At 44.0% G+C, this 15,197-nt stretch overlaps 1 protein-coding gene across 2 annotated transcripts; it reads right to left on the reverse strand.

The window, feature by feature from the left end:
* Positions 1 to 1,492: 1,492 nt before the first annotated feature.
* Positions 1,493 to 4,031, reverse strand: LOC136500602 (F-box/kelch-repeat protein At1g22040-like). Of its 2 annotated transcripts, none has more exons than XM_066495996.1 (2): positions 3,844 to 4,031; positions 1,493 to 3,096 (listed from the first exon to the last, which is right to left on the reverse strand). In XM_066495996.1, exon 2 carries the CDS (start codon positions 3,075 to 3,077, stop codon positions 1,674 to 1,676), a length of 1,404 nt encoding a protein of 467 aa, XP_066352093.1. In that variant the 5' UTR covers positions 3,078 to 3,096; positions 3,844 to 4,031; the 3' UTR covers positions 1,493 to 1,673. The 2 variants fall into 2 exon arrangements, with proteins under 2 accessions (XP_066352093.1, XP_066352091.1); XM_066495994.1 differs by having other exon boundaries at positions 1,493 to 3,102; positions 3,844 to 4,029.
* Between the last annotated feature and the right edge of the window lie 11,166 nt (positions 4,032 to 15,197).

Genomic DNA, 15,197 nt, shown 5'->3' on the forward strand with positions numbered 1-15,197 from the left:
AAAATGCTCTGCAGAAGACTATTCCATCAATAGCACGTGAAACATTCGAAATAAAACAAAAAATCACATGTTGAAGACAAATACCTCACTATTAGACCCTTCTCTGCCCCTACTGCATATATGAAAACAACAACAAAGCATTTCCATCCCAAGCAAATTAGGTACGCCTGCGCATATATAACAGGGCAGGTGGGGGGGGGGGGGGGGGGGGGGGGGGGGGGGCGAAGCCAAAGCATGTGCATTTGATTTGCAGTAATCAGCCCTAGTCACTAGTCAGTAGTCACGATTCAAACTACCTAAACAGTGAAACAATGATGAAATGAAATATACATAACTAGCCTGCTGAATTTTAAAAATACAAGTAAATTTAAATCATTTTCCTCACAAAGGAAGTTTTTATTAAAGACCCAAACGCATTTGTCAAGGTGATACAAGACTTTTACGATAATATTTCCAACCTCCTCTTAGAAAATGAAGGCATTTCCTGCCTCTACAACTACAAGTCCACATAATCAGAGGACTTAGCACATAGCCAAAGTTCTTGTATATGCGATAGTGCTACTTGCCAAAATCATAATCATGAGACACTTTCCACAAATTTTAGCTTTCCACATGTTTTCTTGTTTGCGGTTATGCCCTGTTCGCTTGGCTAATAAGCCATGGCTGAAAGTACTGTTAGCTGATTTGTTGTGAGAGAAAAATATTATTCGTTGACTGAAAAAATACAGCTTATAAGGGCGATTGTTGACAATCGACAGATGGACAGATATCAACATCACGCAAGTGACAGCAGGAGTCCATAAGAAAAAAAAACGCCAAGTCTGGGGATCACAATGGCTGTACTGAAGAGCCTCACATTTTTTGACCAGGAACCGTTCCAAGGAAGCTGTCAACCAAAGAAAAAAGAGAACTTGTGGTAAGGCATCATGATAACATGGATCCGATTCATACTGGTAGCGCTTGCTCCTAAGATGCCATGACATATCATATTATCCAGAGATCACACCTGATTTTCTTGCATTAGAATGTTCTGATGTGGAACTCTTATGTGCTGCCATGTAGAACCAAAGAAAGAAAAGCGAGCAAAGAACATATGTACAGATCCAAGACTGAACGCAAGTCAGGAACAGAACATACTTTATTTCAAGTTGACTGACCAAAACTTTTTTTTTTTTTTGCAAGTAAAGATCAGCAGGTTCTGGAATGCATCACTGGATGGAGGAAACACATGTCTCTTCAAGGGGATCATTGTTGATCATTGCACACACTTTCCATGCAGAAACCAAGCTAAAAGGTATGAAAACTGGAATCTACAGCAGTTTGAACAATGGACAGGGTTCAGATTACTTTGGTGATTGACTCAGCGCTGTTGCCTTTAGAATTGGACAAAAGCTGCAACAACCTTATTCAGTTTTATGTAATGTTATATACATAGATAAGAGTAGAACAAAACGATTACAAAACTGAATTACCCACATTGCACACACATATGTACAGTTCACTAATCACATTTGTAGCAGAAGACATTGATCACATTTGTAGCAGAAGACGAAGATTATATCTGTTCTTTAGGTTGAAACCACAAGAAGTTACCTGACAAATCAGATGTGCGGCAGAAACATATCTACTGCACAAACTTATACAAAGATCCAGAGAAACTCAACCTTAAAAACTCAAATGCTAAGAACCTGACAGCTGACAAGTTCAGCAGTTGTGATACTTTTCGACGCAATGGCTTTCCAAACATCCGCCTGTTCCAAGGAGACATCTGGGACTTGGCATGTTATGCCAGTCAAAAGGGCTGGCGAATCCATTGGTTTCAGAGAGTCCGTTTGCATGACATCGATTCTGCTACCCGCATCCTTGATGATCAAATGGAGCTTTCCAAGAAATCCAACAAGCAAGTAAGGACTGTCTGACTCGGCAAAGGCCCCAACAGGTACCTTGCTTACAGCAACCTTCCAAGTATCCTCTTGAGCATCGTACATCTTTATCTTGGCACTGCCAGAAGAAGTTGCTGGCTCCAAGGCATACAGATTGCCATCTATAACAACACTCAATTTCGTTCCAGCCTGCCTTGCAGGCCAACCTTCACCCATGCCCGTAGGCATTTGTTCCCATGAATTTGTCTCCGGATCAAAGATCTCTCCACCAACATCAACAGCGAAGGGCCAGGAATAAAGGCTCTGAGGAACATATAGCTTCCCTCTGTATGAGGTCACTCCGGTAGCAATAGGCTTCAGTAGATCAGCTAAGGCCATCGGTAGAGCTTGCGATTTGGAGAATAACATATCTGGCACCTCAGCCCAAACCCCAGTTGCCGGGTCAAACACTTCAGCGGATTTTAGCGGAGCTAACCCATTCTTGCCTTTGCTGACACCGCCAACAACATACAGCTTGTTGTTCAACAGGCTAGTCTTGCAAAAGGCACGCCCGGTGCTCATCGGGCTCACCTCCTGCCATGAATTGACAGAGGGATCATACCTCCACACGCATTTCATCGTGGAAGCTCTAGAGAACCCACCCAAAACATAGAGGCAGCCATCAGCAGCGCCGACAGCGCAGCCACAGAATGGTATACTGCCTAACAATTCCTTATGACCAAGCCAGCCTCTGATAATGTCAAAGATACTTATGCCAGCACTCACCAGATCCCCCAAGCCCAACCCATAGACTCTGCTATGACTGATCCCAGGCATGAGTGGCAGCCTCTGCCATTGGTTGCTAACCGGATCGAAAGCGTGCCAAACCAGCTTCTGATCATCTGCCGTCTTCATCAGTATGTACAACCACTCTTCGGCCACACCGAGCTCCTTCCTCAGCCGGTACAGCTCTGCGCTGGTTATCGCCGCCTTCCAGCTCCGGGAAACCATCTTGGCCTTGAGGTACCCCATCCGCGGCATCCTCGCGAGGATTTGCAGAGAGATCTCATCCGGGAGCCCCGGGATCAGCCTCGGGTGGCCGTGGCTGCAGAGAGGGGTCGAAAGCCGCATACTCTTGGAGGAATCTGGTCGTGGAGCTTCGCCGTGCTCCCACTGCTGGTCCTTGCTGGCGGCGGAGCTCAAGAACGCCCCCATTTGATGTCTCCTTGGCTACCTGTATCTACAGATAAATTAAGCAGAGAAATTCACAGCGGATCAAAGGGCAAAGGCACAATTTGAGCAGTAAAAAATGGAAGAAAAGATGGGGAAAATCTATAAGAGCAGCTCCAGTGTGTTGTCAAACCGAACCGTGAGGAAAGGGAAAGGGGAGTAGAAGTCGATTTCAACACTGGACAAACCGAACCGAGGGAAAATATTTCTCGGTTCGACTCTCAAACATGGTTCGAACTCAGAGAATAAAAAATTTGCACCGACTCTCAAACATGGTTCGAACTCGGCGGACGAGAAGAGCCTCGACATTGCTCAAACTTGTGTTGGAGAAAAAGCGGGATCAGCCGCCTGTCCAGCCATGGACGAGCGCCTCTGGTCCAGCCATTGACGAGCTGCTCCGCCAGCCAGCAAGGGCGACGAATTTGTCTGCCCAGCCACCAAGAAATCGATGCGCAAGAGTGAAAAATCCAGTCACGAAATATACAAATCCGGGATTTTGGGGAAGCAAGCCATTGATTTTAATCGAGGATTTGGGACGGGGCTTGCTGGACGAGACGGATTGAGCGGCGCTAGGTGGCTGCGGGTGAGGATGAATCGGGGAACCGAAGGGGAGGGGGTTCGGTCGGAAGTTGGGAAAGGTGGAGGGGAAGAGAAATCAGTCGCAAGCTTCCAAAAATCAAAATGGAGGAGCCACCACGAGCTGCTGGGCTGGGAAAATTAAAGAAATCATGTACGTGAAGGAAGAGCTAACCAGTTTCCGCAAGCGTCTTTCATCTCGCGCTTAGCAATAGCAATGGCCACCGCGACGAGCTCGACCTGCATCTGCGGATTGGGAAGCGCCGTAGCTCTTGCCGGCGTTGGAGACGAGGACAAGCCGTCGGCCTGGAGAACAGTGCGTAGAGAAAGAGGAGCTGTGAGATATTTATCGCGCGGGCAGGCCAGCGGCAGGAGAAAAGGACGCCGCCGCCGTCGGCGAGGTGTTTTTTTCTTCTTTCCTTTCCTGGTTCCTCCTTGTAGTTTACTGCCACGGAGTATTAAATATAAATTAAAAAATAATTAATTACACAGTTTACGATTAATTTATAAAACGAATCTTTTAAATCTAATTAGTTCACGATTTAATAGTATGATACTACAGTACACATGTACAAATGACGGATTAATTAGGCTTAATAAATTCATCTCGTGAATTATTTATGGATTCTATAATTTATTTTTTTATTAGTATCAAAATACCTATACAATATCCATATAACATTCGATGTGACACCCAAAACTTTATATCCTGAATTTAAATAAGGCCTATATCTATTTATCATCCGAGTGATTCTGGAGGTCGTCTCACTCAATTTGTTAATGATTCTGCTTGCTTGAGTTTATTCAAAGCTATTTTTTAGTTATAAAAAATATTTTTCTCTTATAATATTTTAATATAAATATTAGCATAAACTAAATTTTAGCATCCGCAAACAGCATTATCTACTGTCCGATCTCTCTAGTACGTTTCGATTTGCATTCTGCGCTGCGGCGCAGGGCCGTAGCTGGCTAGTGGCCGCGCGGTGGGAGGCAGGCTCAGCAGCACAGGCACAGCACCCCGGTCACACTGCCCACCTCGACCCCTATGCCTGTTGCCTACTACTAGTACGTATAGTAGAATAGGGAGGCTGAGCAGCACAGAATCGGGCACCGCCCAATTTACTGTTAACTAATTTAATGTGAGAAAAAAAAACATTGTTCTTTGGTTGATGAACTATGACTTATAAGTCAAATACGACTAAACGAACAGGCCACGGTCTGACCACCTCGGTCTTTGTGCTTGTTGAATTAGGGGTGTTTAGTTTCACGGACTAAATTTTAGTCCCTGTCTCATCGGATATTTGGACACATGCATGAAGTATTAAATATAAACTAATTATGAAACTAACTGCACAGATTGAGACTAATTTACGAGACGAATCTTTTAAGCCTAATTAGTCCATGATTTGACGATGTGGTGCTACAGTAAATGTGTGCTAAAGACGGTTTAATTAGGCTTAATAAATTCATCTCGTAAATTAGTCTACATCTATATAATTAGTTTTATAATTAACTCATGTTTAGTCCTTCTAATTAGTATCCGATCGTTCGATGTGATGTGGACTAAAATTTAGTCCGTGGAATCAAACACCCCTTAGTACCCACTAGGCCCTACCATGGATGTTTATACAGTGCGGAGCTTGACAGTGACATAAGAGGGGCCTATCAGTACTAATTTGTTACTAAATCGGTTTTAAATTATAGTTCGTTTAACTTTTTTATCCTAAATTTAATCACTCGTCTTATTAAAAAAAATTATGCTAAATATCATTTATTTTGTTGTGGTTTGCTTTATTAATAAAAAATCTTCAAAATGATTTAAATTTGACTATGTTTGAATAATTTTTTGAATAAAACGAGCGATCAAATTTAGGTTAAAAAAGTCAAACAAATTATAATTTAAAACGAATGACTTACTATGTATACTTGTTATTAATTTTAATCACCAGTTTAATAGCTAATTAATGGAATTTTCAATCAGCAAGGAGGGGCCATGGCCCTCTTTGGCCTGCATGGAGCTCCGCCAATGTGTGTATATGTATATGCAAATTTGTTTCTTTAAAAGGTACAGATTACATCTTATTAGACTATATTTTATTATTTCTGTTTTAGTGTAAACTCTAAGTGTAAATTGTTTATTCGTACATAGAATGGTTAGGATTATTTGAAAAGTTATCTAATTTTTTTGGCCTTTTTATTTTATTTTCTGTATATTTTTTTTGGTTGTCCTTTGAAATTTTTTAATTTGGCTTTCATTGAAATAATCTGGCAATTTTTTTAGTTTTTTTATTTTCTGTATGTTATATTTGGTTCTTCTTTGATATTTTTAATTTGGCTTACGTAGAAATAATCTAGCTATTTTTTTTGTTATTTGGATAGTTTTTCTTATCTATTTGGTCTAGATCAAAGGTTCATGAAAATCAGGTGTTACGTGGACAAGAATCACTCGATTTTTATTTGTTGCCAATCGGGTGACGATGTGGCGTCCAACACTCGAGTGTAACGGCCGTCAAAATCACTCGACCCATGGGTAGGGATGAAAACGGATCGGATACGGATGGATATCACCGATATTACATTTGTTTTTATATTTCTTTCCGGATTCGAATTCGAATACGGATAGTCTCAACTATGTCGGATAGGATACGATTGGATATCGACATCATAAATATGCTATTTGAGTTTTCGGATACGGATACGGTATCGGATGTTGGATATCCGGACTCAGATACGGACAGATCTCAACCCCTCTAAACAGATTTGGTTTCGAATACGGTCGGAAAATATTCGTACCGTTTTCATCCCTACCCATGGGTAGACAGACACTGACCACTTGAGTGAGCAATGATGCGGCTGCAAGTTTCTCTTCAATCAGTGGACCCACTTGTCAGTTGCTATAAGCACATTCTAAATTCTAGAACAAGAAATTGTTTGCGCTCTCCTTCGATTCCTTACACACTCCGTTAAACTTATGCTTCACGGTGAAGCTGATGGTTTCAAAAAAAAAAAGAGAAAAGAATGAAGATGTAGAAGCACCACTTGCATTCTGTTAAGGTATGAAAACGAATCGAGATAACTTATGTTCCGTTTGGTTCTGTTTTCGTTTTCATATTTGTGAAAAAAAATATGGAAGCTGGACCGGAAGTGGTATGAGCCTATGAGGTATTTTTTTTTGTGGGATCATGTTTTTAGGAAGAAACAGACTCGTATTCATCCAACGTTTGAACCCTATCTTTATCTAAAATATTAGACTACCCACGGTGTGTTGATGCTTCAAACCTCTGTTTTCGTTTGAGGCTTGACGCCCACACATTGCAGGATGGAATTGAAGCATATCGAGGAAAGGTTCATTCATCGATGCCTGTCTTAGGAGAAAAAAATGTTGCCCCACCTGTAGATGACTTGAGGAGATGAGGCCGGTGCAACACCCCAGGCCCGGTACACGGCACAAGCAGGCACAGGCTCACTCTACCGAGGGGTGGGACCCACCTACGTAACAACCCACTTACATTTTTGTCCTCGTTTCGTGTAAAACGGTTAATCAAATGTTACTACGCGTCCTTGATCTGGCTATTTAAGTCGATCTGGCCGCCCTACATTCCCAGACCAAAAGCTGAATGCACAGTGCCGTAATACTACAGTAATTCGCGTGAACAGTAACTAAGACCAGTGCTGCGGCGCTGCAGTACCCGTTTTTGTCCCAACCCACTCGCAACAGTTACAGTGCCTCGCCCCAACCGGAATTTGGCTCATGGGCTGGGTCTCACATCCACCCACCTTCAATGGGTTCGACGTCCTCGTCGAATGCCAGATCGGCTTACCCTTACGGGACAAATGTCTAGGATCGACTTTCTTGGCCACGTCCATATTCATAGCTCCCTGACCCAAGTGCCATGCTCTCACAAGAGCCACGCGCAACCTGCCCGAGCTCTCGAGCCATATGTCCGTGAAACCGCGAGAGTTGGCTCTGAATACCATTTGTAACACCACAGGCCCAGCACACGGCACAGGCCCACTCTACCGAGGGGTGGGCCCCACCTACGTAGTAACCCGCTTGCGTTTTCGTCCTCGCTTTACGCAAAACAGTTAACCGAAGGTTACTACGCGTCCTTGGGCGGGCTATTTAAGCCGGTCTGGCCGTCTAGGATTCACGGTTTAGGACTAAAGTCACAACGGTTCGCGGTGCTACAGGACTCATGTGAACAGTGACTAGCCAACAGTGCTATGGCGCTACAGCACCCCGATTTTGGCCCAGCCCACCTCGGTGCTACAGCTCGGGCCACAGCCCACACGCAGCAGTTACAGTGCCTCAGCCCAACCGAAATTCGGCCCATGCGCTGGGTCTCACATCCGGCTACTAGATGAGCGAATTAATTGTTGTTCTAACATGCTGTTCTTGCACGATGGTTCCCGCTGCAACCAGGGGCGAAGCTACTGAGTGCAAATGCACCACCCAAAACTTGTAAAAATAATGGGTTTTTTTTTCTAAAATTTTATCTTATATACACCACCTATAGCAAGTCTATGCACCCACAAGCATGGGCGGATGTATGTAGTCATTAGTGGGTGCGGCCGCACCCACACAAAAACAAAAAAACAGTGATTATAATTAAATTTTCTCCATATTCGCATCCTCAAAATAGAAGTCTATACACCCACAAGATAAGCGCACCCCCCTTGAATTTTCTCCAGCTCCGCCACTGCCTAGGCAAGTGCACCATTCTCTAATTTGCTCTAGCCTCGCCACTAGCTGCAGCTCTTTATGAAAATGGAGCACCGGTGTTGACTGATGGAGCATCGACACACTGGCTAGTCTTAGTTTAAGAACTTAAAAAAGTTCTCCTGAGAGGCATCAAGAAACCTGTGACGCACTTCAACGAGGCTAGCTCCTAACCTGTCAAATAGGAACACGAAGCCATGTCATGATCTATCTTACCTTAAATTTCTAGTTCTCGTCTGTATTTGTTCATTTTCATATTCTTCTATTATTTGTATTCCATTTTCGTTCTCGTTCCCGTTCTGTTCTTTGTGATCAAATATGTAATAGAAACGAAAATGGTTATGTGGATTTGCCGTCCGTTTTCATCTCTAATTGTGGCACACGATCAATCATAATAAAAACTAAAAAAAAGCTACTCTCCCAGCTCTACGGTGGTTCACTTAATGAATTGAATGTTGTGGGGTAGATATTTTTACATACGGTTGGGTAAGTGAACGTGGAAATGCGTTACCATCAGCCTATAAAAATGATTTTCATATCAATAGCAGTGTCCTAGCTAAAGATGGGTTTGAAAAGGTCAAGCATGCTCCCAACCAAACGTTCTATAGTCAGAAAAGAAAAGGAGGAGACGATGGAGCTGGAAGGAAACCAAGGAAGTCAACCGCAAAACTTTGGGACTAAGGCCTTCTTTAGTTCCAAAAAGTTTTCTCAAAAAGTGCTACAGTAGTCATCCCATCGAATCTTGCGATACGTGCATGGAGCATTAAATATAGACGAAAAAAAACTAATTGCACAGTTTGGTTGGAAATCACGAGACGAACGTTTTGAACTTAATTAGTCCATGATTGAATACTAATTGTCAAATAAAAACGAAAGTGCTACAATAGCCAAATTCCCAAATTTCATCCAACTAAACAAGGCCTAAGCTAAGGAGCCTGCCTTGGGGCCTTGCTCCAATATAATAAAAAAAATACGTGCTCATGCACATCTATATTGAAAAAAAACTGCTTTTGATGTTCATTAATAATACATGCTTACCTGGATTCTAGAAAGTCAAGCAGCCACAGAGGCATACATTAGGCAGGCCATGACATATGTAAATCGTCATCTTAGTGACGTAAGCCTCGAACGTAAACCAAGGGCAAGCATGCATCATAGCCATTTTAAAAGAAATACTCCTAGCTAATGATTTTAAAAGAAGAAGGTCGTACCTTTGGCACACTAAGGCCTCGTTTAGATTGCAAATTTTTGTAATCTGGATACTGTAGCACGTTTCGTTTATATTTGACAAACTTTGTCCGATCATGGACTAACTAGGCTCAAAAGATTCGTCTCGTGATTTACAATCAAACTGTGCAATTAGTTATTTTTTAACCTACATTTAATACTCCATGCATGCGTCTAAAAATTGATGTGATGGAGAGAGAGAGTGAAAAAACTTGCAATTTGGAGGTGATCTAAACAAGGCCTAAATATAATGCCACATCCATATTAATTCAGAAAAATTTGACTACTTTTAAGGGAGCCATCGGGATCTCAAGTTATATAGCCTTTATCTTTGTCAATATGAATATAAACAAACATAAGTGTCAGTGCTACTACGTACCTCTCTATCTCAGATAAATTAAATTCTTGAGATGTTCTAAATTTAATTATAACTTTACACAGGGAAGAGAGTATCAATATTTCTATAAAAATATATTCCATAGCACATCTCTAATGATACTAGTTTGATGTTATAAAAAATAGCGGTATTTTTCTATAAATTTATTTGAATTAAAAAACATTGATTAAGACAGAAATCTTAAGATATTTTGTATGAAATTAATGGAGGATCTAAATTAAAGCGAGATGTGTTTGCACAGAATCATGCATATGGTTAGTAGTAGTGGCCACAGTTGAGTCGTCGTCGTCGTCTCACAAATAGACAGTGGCATGTTGCTTTCATCTGTCCATCTCAATCGACTCATCAAGATGTTGTCCATCAATCATCCCAAGTAGCACGCACTCCATTGATTTAATTATCCTAGTCAAGTCCTACGCCAAATGTTGATAGATGGAGACAGGCCTCTCGCTACAAAAAAAATATTTCCCAAAATGAATGTAATTCTACGTACGAACGTAGATAAGCATTTGTGCATATTCGGACCTAGAATTCCATCTTATTAAGGTCTCATTTGACACGACTTCAAACAGCTCTGGCTCATACTACTGTGCACGGAGAAGCCAGAGCTGATGAAAAAAATAGCTTCATTAGCTTCTAGTTTATTTTAAGAGTAGAGATAAAAATAACAATTCCTTATTACTATAGTGTATAATAAAAAACTAAACAAGAATCAATCGAAGCCCCACCAAATAGGGTTTAAAATTCTCACCCTTCAATCGTAGTCTAGCTAGCTAGCTAGCTAGCCCCAAACATACGTTCTTAATTAATTTGCAAGTTAGCTTGGCTTGTGTAGCAAGTTAGATCGTCTCAGCTGTTGGCCGAAATCATTAATGCCCAACGTAGCGTTTGCGATCGAGAGCTCTCATAAATAATTTGGATGGGTAGGCCGAGTGCTTAAATATCTGTCTGATCTCAGCTAGCTTCGTAGTGAATCTTATGTCCTGGTTAATTAAGGGTCGATCCGGATATATTGGCCCAGCTCGTTTCGTTGAGATTTGATTGCTGCTGATGCTGATTTACTATGAGAGAAAAATACTATTCGTTCACTGAAAAGTATTGCTGAAAACAGGGCGATAATCAACTAACTTTGCTAAAAAGTTCACAGTGCCAGAGCTTGGGCGTGCCCAGGGTCGCTGGGCCTGGGTCCGCCAATGTATAATATAATAAATCCAGTACTAAGTCATATATTTGTACTTTGTGTAGAGCCAAACACCAACGTAGTACGAATATTTGTACTATAGGTTGGCGCTATATGAACCGACTACACAAAGATTTTGTAGTGAAGAGTCGATTTTGAATTTCGAGTTCAACGTGCTTGGCGAGAGCGAGCAGGAACGGCTGCGGGGCAGTCCGTGGGCCGTTGGGGGCCTTTTCTTCTCCTGCCCACCGGCTGCCTCGCGCCAACATCGTGGGCCCGCGCTCTCCGAACCGCGTACGTGGCAGCCCGCTCGCCCCACCGTGCCGGCCGATTTTCCTTTTCCTTTTACTCCGTGGATGGCCTGGCCCAACGTAAAATCCGCATATTGCTATTGGATACACGTTGAGGTTTGTTTGTATACTACTATACTATATATATACTACATACAAGAAAGAGGCAATAATTCAACGCCTTTATTTTCCTGCCTTTTGCAGATGTCGATGCGCACATGATATGCATCTTTGAGGGCAGGAAAAAAAAAACACATTCTCTTATCTTAAGCCCCGTTGGTGTGTCATGAAACCTGACTTGATTCGCTCAGTATTTTTCTCTCATAAATTCCTAAAAATTTATTCAGATTCTTCTAAAATTCCTCCAAACGAACGGGGCATAGCGTTTAATCAATATAAACAGCATTGGTTCTGTAACACCCTGGTGTTACGATCCTGTTTAGCACCGTGATTTAGGTCTAAGAAAAATTTTCGAAACGAGTTCTCGTTTTTTTAATATTAAAAAGTACTTGAGGCGATAAGCGAATCCTGTTTGACTTAGTTTTGTGGACTCGAATAAACGCTCAAGTTAAATCACGCCGTGCGTAGAAATAATTAGGACTGTCGAACGACTATTCTAGCGAACGGTTTGTTTGGTTAGATTAAGCATGAAAAGTAACTTTTATAAACAAAATAAAAGTCATTAATAAATAGAATGATATATATATATATATATATATATATATATATATATATATATATATATATATATATATATATATATATATGAACTCACGGGCTTATTTTGATAAGCACCAACTGACAAGAAGGAGAGCGCAGCAGTTTCATTTATTTTTCCTGGCGCGGCGTGAAGTGTACTCGCCTGCCATTGCTATTGATCCATGTCTCGTTCTCATCGTGGCTATGTATTTCTCTATATTGCGAAGTCTCCTTATCCATCCCCCTCCATGCTCCCCGAATTTTGCTTTTACTTCTCTCTTGATTGTTTTTGTCTGCTTCCGTTAGTCCTTGCTGCCTCCGCTGTCTCCGTGGCCGACGAGCAAAGCTCCAATTCACGAGTTCCCACGTCCCTGCCTTAGCCTACCTTGCCTGTCCCTGACCTTGCTTGTCCTTGATCCACTATTTTCTCTATCGGACAAGCCGGCCGGTCACCTCCGAGCTACTCCTGTCGTGTACTACTCTTCCCTGCCTCCGTTGTCCCATCGGTAATGGCCTTGTCATGACGCCGCTGTTGCTCCCGCTCCGCAACGTTGCCCTCTCCTTTTTCCTCTCCACGTCGCGCGCCTATGACCGTAGCGCTGCCCCTCCTTCGTCCTCCCTCACGAGTGCGCGCATGCCCGCGGCCTCACGCTGGTCCCCGTTTCCCCGCAGCAGCGCTGCTTTCTGGAACCGTGCCATCACCCCGTCTGCGTGGCACCTGCTGCTCCACGGTGCTGCCTCCCGAGCGTCTTCCCCACCACCACGGTCGCGGTCTCTGCACGCCGTGTGCGTGGCCGGCCGTTGCTAGCGCTGACGCCCTTCCTCTTCTTCCCCGTGTCGCACGCCGCTCCAGCTCATCCGCAGCGTCGGCCGTCGCAAGCGTAGGGCGCCCGTGGTCGCGCCGCTGTGCCGGTTCCTTTCCCCGATCACATGCGCGTGCGTGCCCTCAGTCACGCACCTAGGCCCGTGAAGCACCGGTGTCCCCTCCTCTGCTTTGCCTTGCGCCGAGCTTGGCCATCGCCGTAGTCACCCGAGCCAGGCGTCCGCTCCTTGCCTAGGTGCGCCACTCCATCGTGGCCTTGCACTGCGCCTTTTCCCCTTCCACCACCATCCACACGGGGAGCCACTGCTGCCCCGCAGCACGCGCCATGGCCGCTCCCCTCCCGGTGCCGTTTGTCTACACTGCTGCGCCCTACAGCACGGTACTACGCGAGTCCGAGCCACCACCACTGTCGCTCACCTTCCGTTCACTAGAGCCGCACGCAGCTCCGCCTGCTAGGCCACAGTCGTGCTATGCCGCAGTAACCAAAGTGCCTGCCATGGCTAGCCAAACGTCGCAGAGCGACTCCGCCTCAGCCCATGCCTCCCTCCTCGTGCGCACGCGCCACCGCTGCGTGGACTCGCGCTGCTCCACCTCACAACGCCGCTCCTCCTATGCTCATGCGCCGGCGTCCCCGCCGCCACCCATGGCGCACCTTGGGTGCGCGCGAGCGTGCTGCACCACCCCGTGGACATCCCCGCCATGCCCACGTCGTTTCCACCGCATAGCCCCGCTGCATCACCGGAGCCGTAGCCGCCCGCCTGGTTGGCGCCGCCGCCACTGCTCGCGCGGGTGGGCTACTGGGGGGCTGGCTCGGGTCTCGCCATGGCCATCCCGACGCCGCGTGGGTCCCCATGTAGCTCACCGGTGGGTTCTCGTGCAACTCCCACTGCCGCCGTGCCTTCTCAGCCGAGATTGGTCGCCGACCGGAGCTCCTCTACTCCGTGCTCTGCTTTGAGGATGATGGAAATGTAGAAATGGACTTAAGCATAAATAGCATCTTTTATAGTGTTCTTTTTGCAAAAATGATAGACTCATAGGTTTACCATTAGGGTCTTAGTTGATTTAGAGTAAGTACAGGGGCCTCTTTGCAATTTTGTGCCACCGTCGCTGGATTCGTCCCCTTGGGCCGTTTTGTCAGGCCGGTCTGTCGCTGGCTGCCGTGTCTGGGCCGCCCGCGCCGTGGCCGCGCCTGACTAGGCCACTCGCGCCTTGGTCCCCGCGTTGGGCCGCGCTCGTCGTTGCTGGGCCGCTGCCCGCGTGAACGCCGGTGGGCCGCTTGCCTGGTCGGCTAGGCTACGGGTGTCTAGGCCTCTTGGGCGCCCGCGTGGGCCGCACTGGCCGAGGCTGGCCCAAGTGTCTATCTCTTTTCTGTTTTTTGTTTAAAATGGCTGAAACTTGTAAAATCAATATAAGATGGTATAGGAATCCAAAAATTGTGAAACCAATTTTGTTAGTCTCCTAAAATCATGATCTACCTAATTATTATATTTTGTTCACATAGTTGGATAATATTCTTAGAAGCTATATAATTAATTTAAGGTACTTAATATTATAAAAAATAAATTTGTAGGAATTTCCATAATAAATTGGTAATATTATTGTATCTAAAATTTATACAGTAGGCTCCTAGCAATATTAGGTACTCACTGTAATTTTTGTAGCTTCAGAATAATTAGTTGCTAGATAAATAATGATGCCCTATTTCAAATAAAGATTAAATTGATAGTTTAATAAAGAAACACCTTGGATTTATATAACTAAAATAATTATTAAGAAATAACGCCTTATTCGACAACATGAATACGTAGACCAGTGTTAGAGCTATCTCGTTAGCTTGTGAGGCCTGATCGAGTTTCTAAGCATTTGGCTATCGTTGATTAATTACGTCTATGCATTTGCATCAATGCATATCATATAGGTACGATGATATATCAACGGATCAATTGAAGGATGATTGGGAATCTACAGATGGTATTCTCTCCAGGAGATGATGCAATGGGCTTTCTATTTAGATGATGGTGGATGATTTGACGATGCAGACACTAACTTTTTAATGTATATCTTACCTAGGCAAGCCTCGGTGCATAACCCCTACTTTTTTGCAGTTTAAATTATATTTGTGCTTTAAGTTTTAAGGAGTTGAATGAAACCCACTTATATATATATATATCTTTATCCTATGAGTCTTACTAG

The sequence above is a fragment of the Miscanthus floridulus genome, chromosome 13, assembly GCF_019320115.1.
Source record: "Miscanthus floridulus cultivar M001 chromosome 13, ASM1932011v1, whole genome shotgun sequence".
Classification (NCBI taxonomy): Eukaryota; Viridiplantae; Streptophyta; class Magnoliopsida; order Poales; family Poaceae; genus Miscanthus; species Miscanthus floridulus.

Bases quoted from the DNA above. Each gene is read 5' to 3' on its own strand.
- LOC136500602 (XM_066495996.1), bottom strand. From the start codon at position 3,077: ATGGGGGCGTTCTTGAGCTCCGCCGCCAGCAAGGACCAGCAGTGGGAG.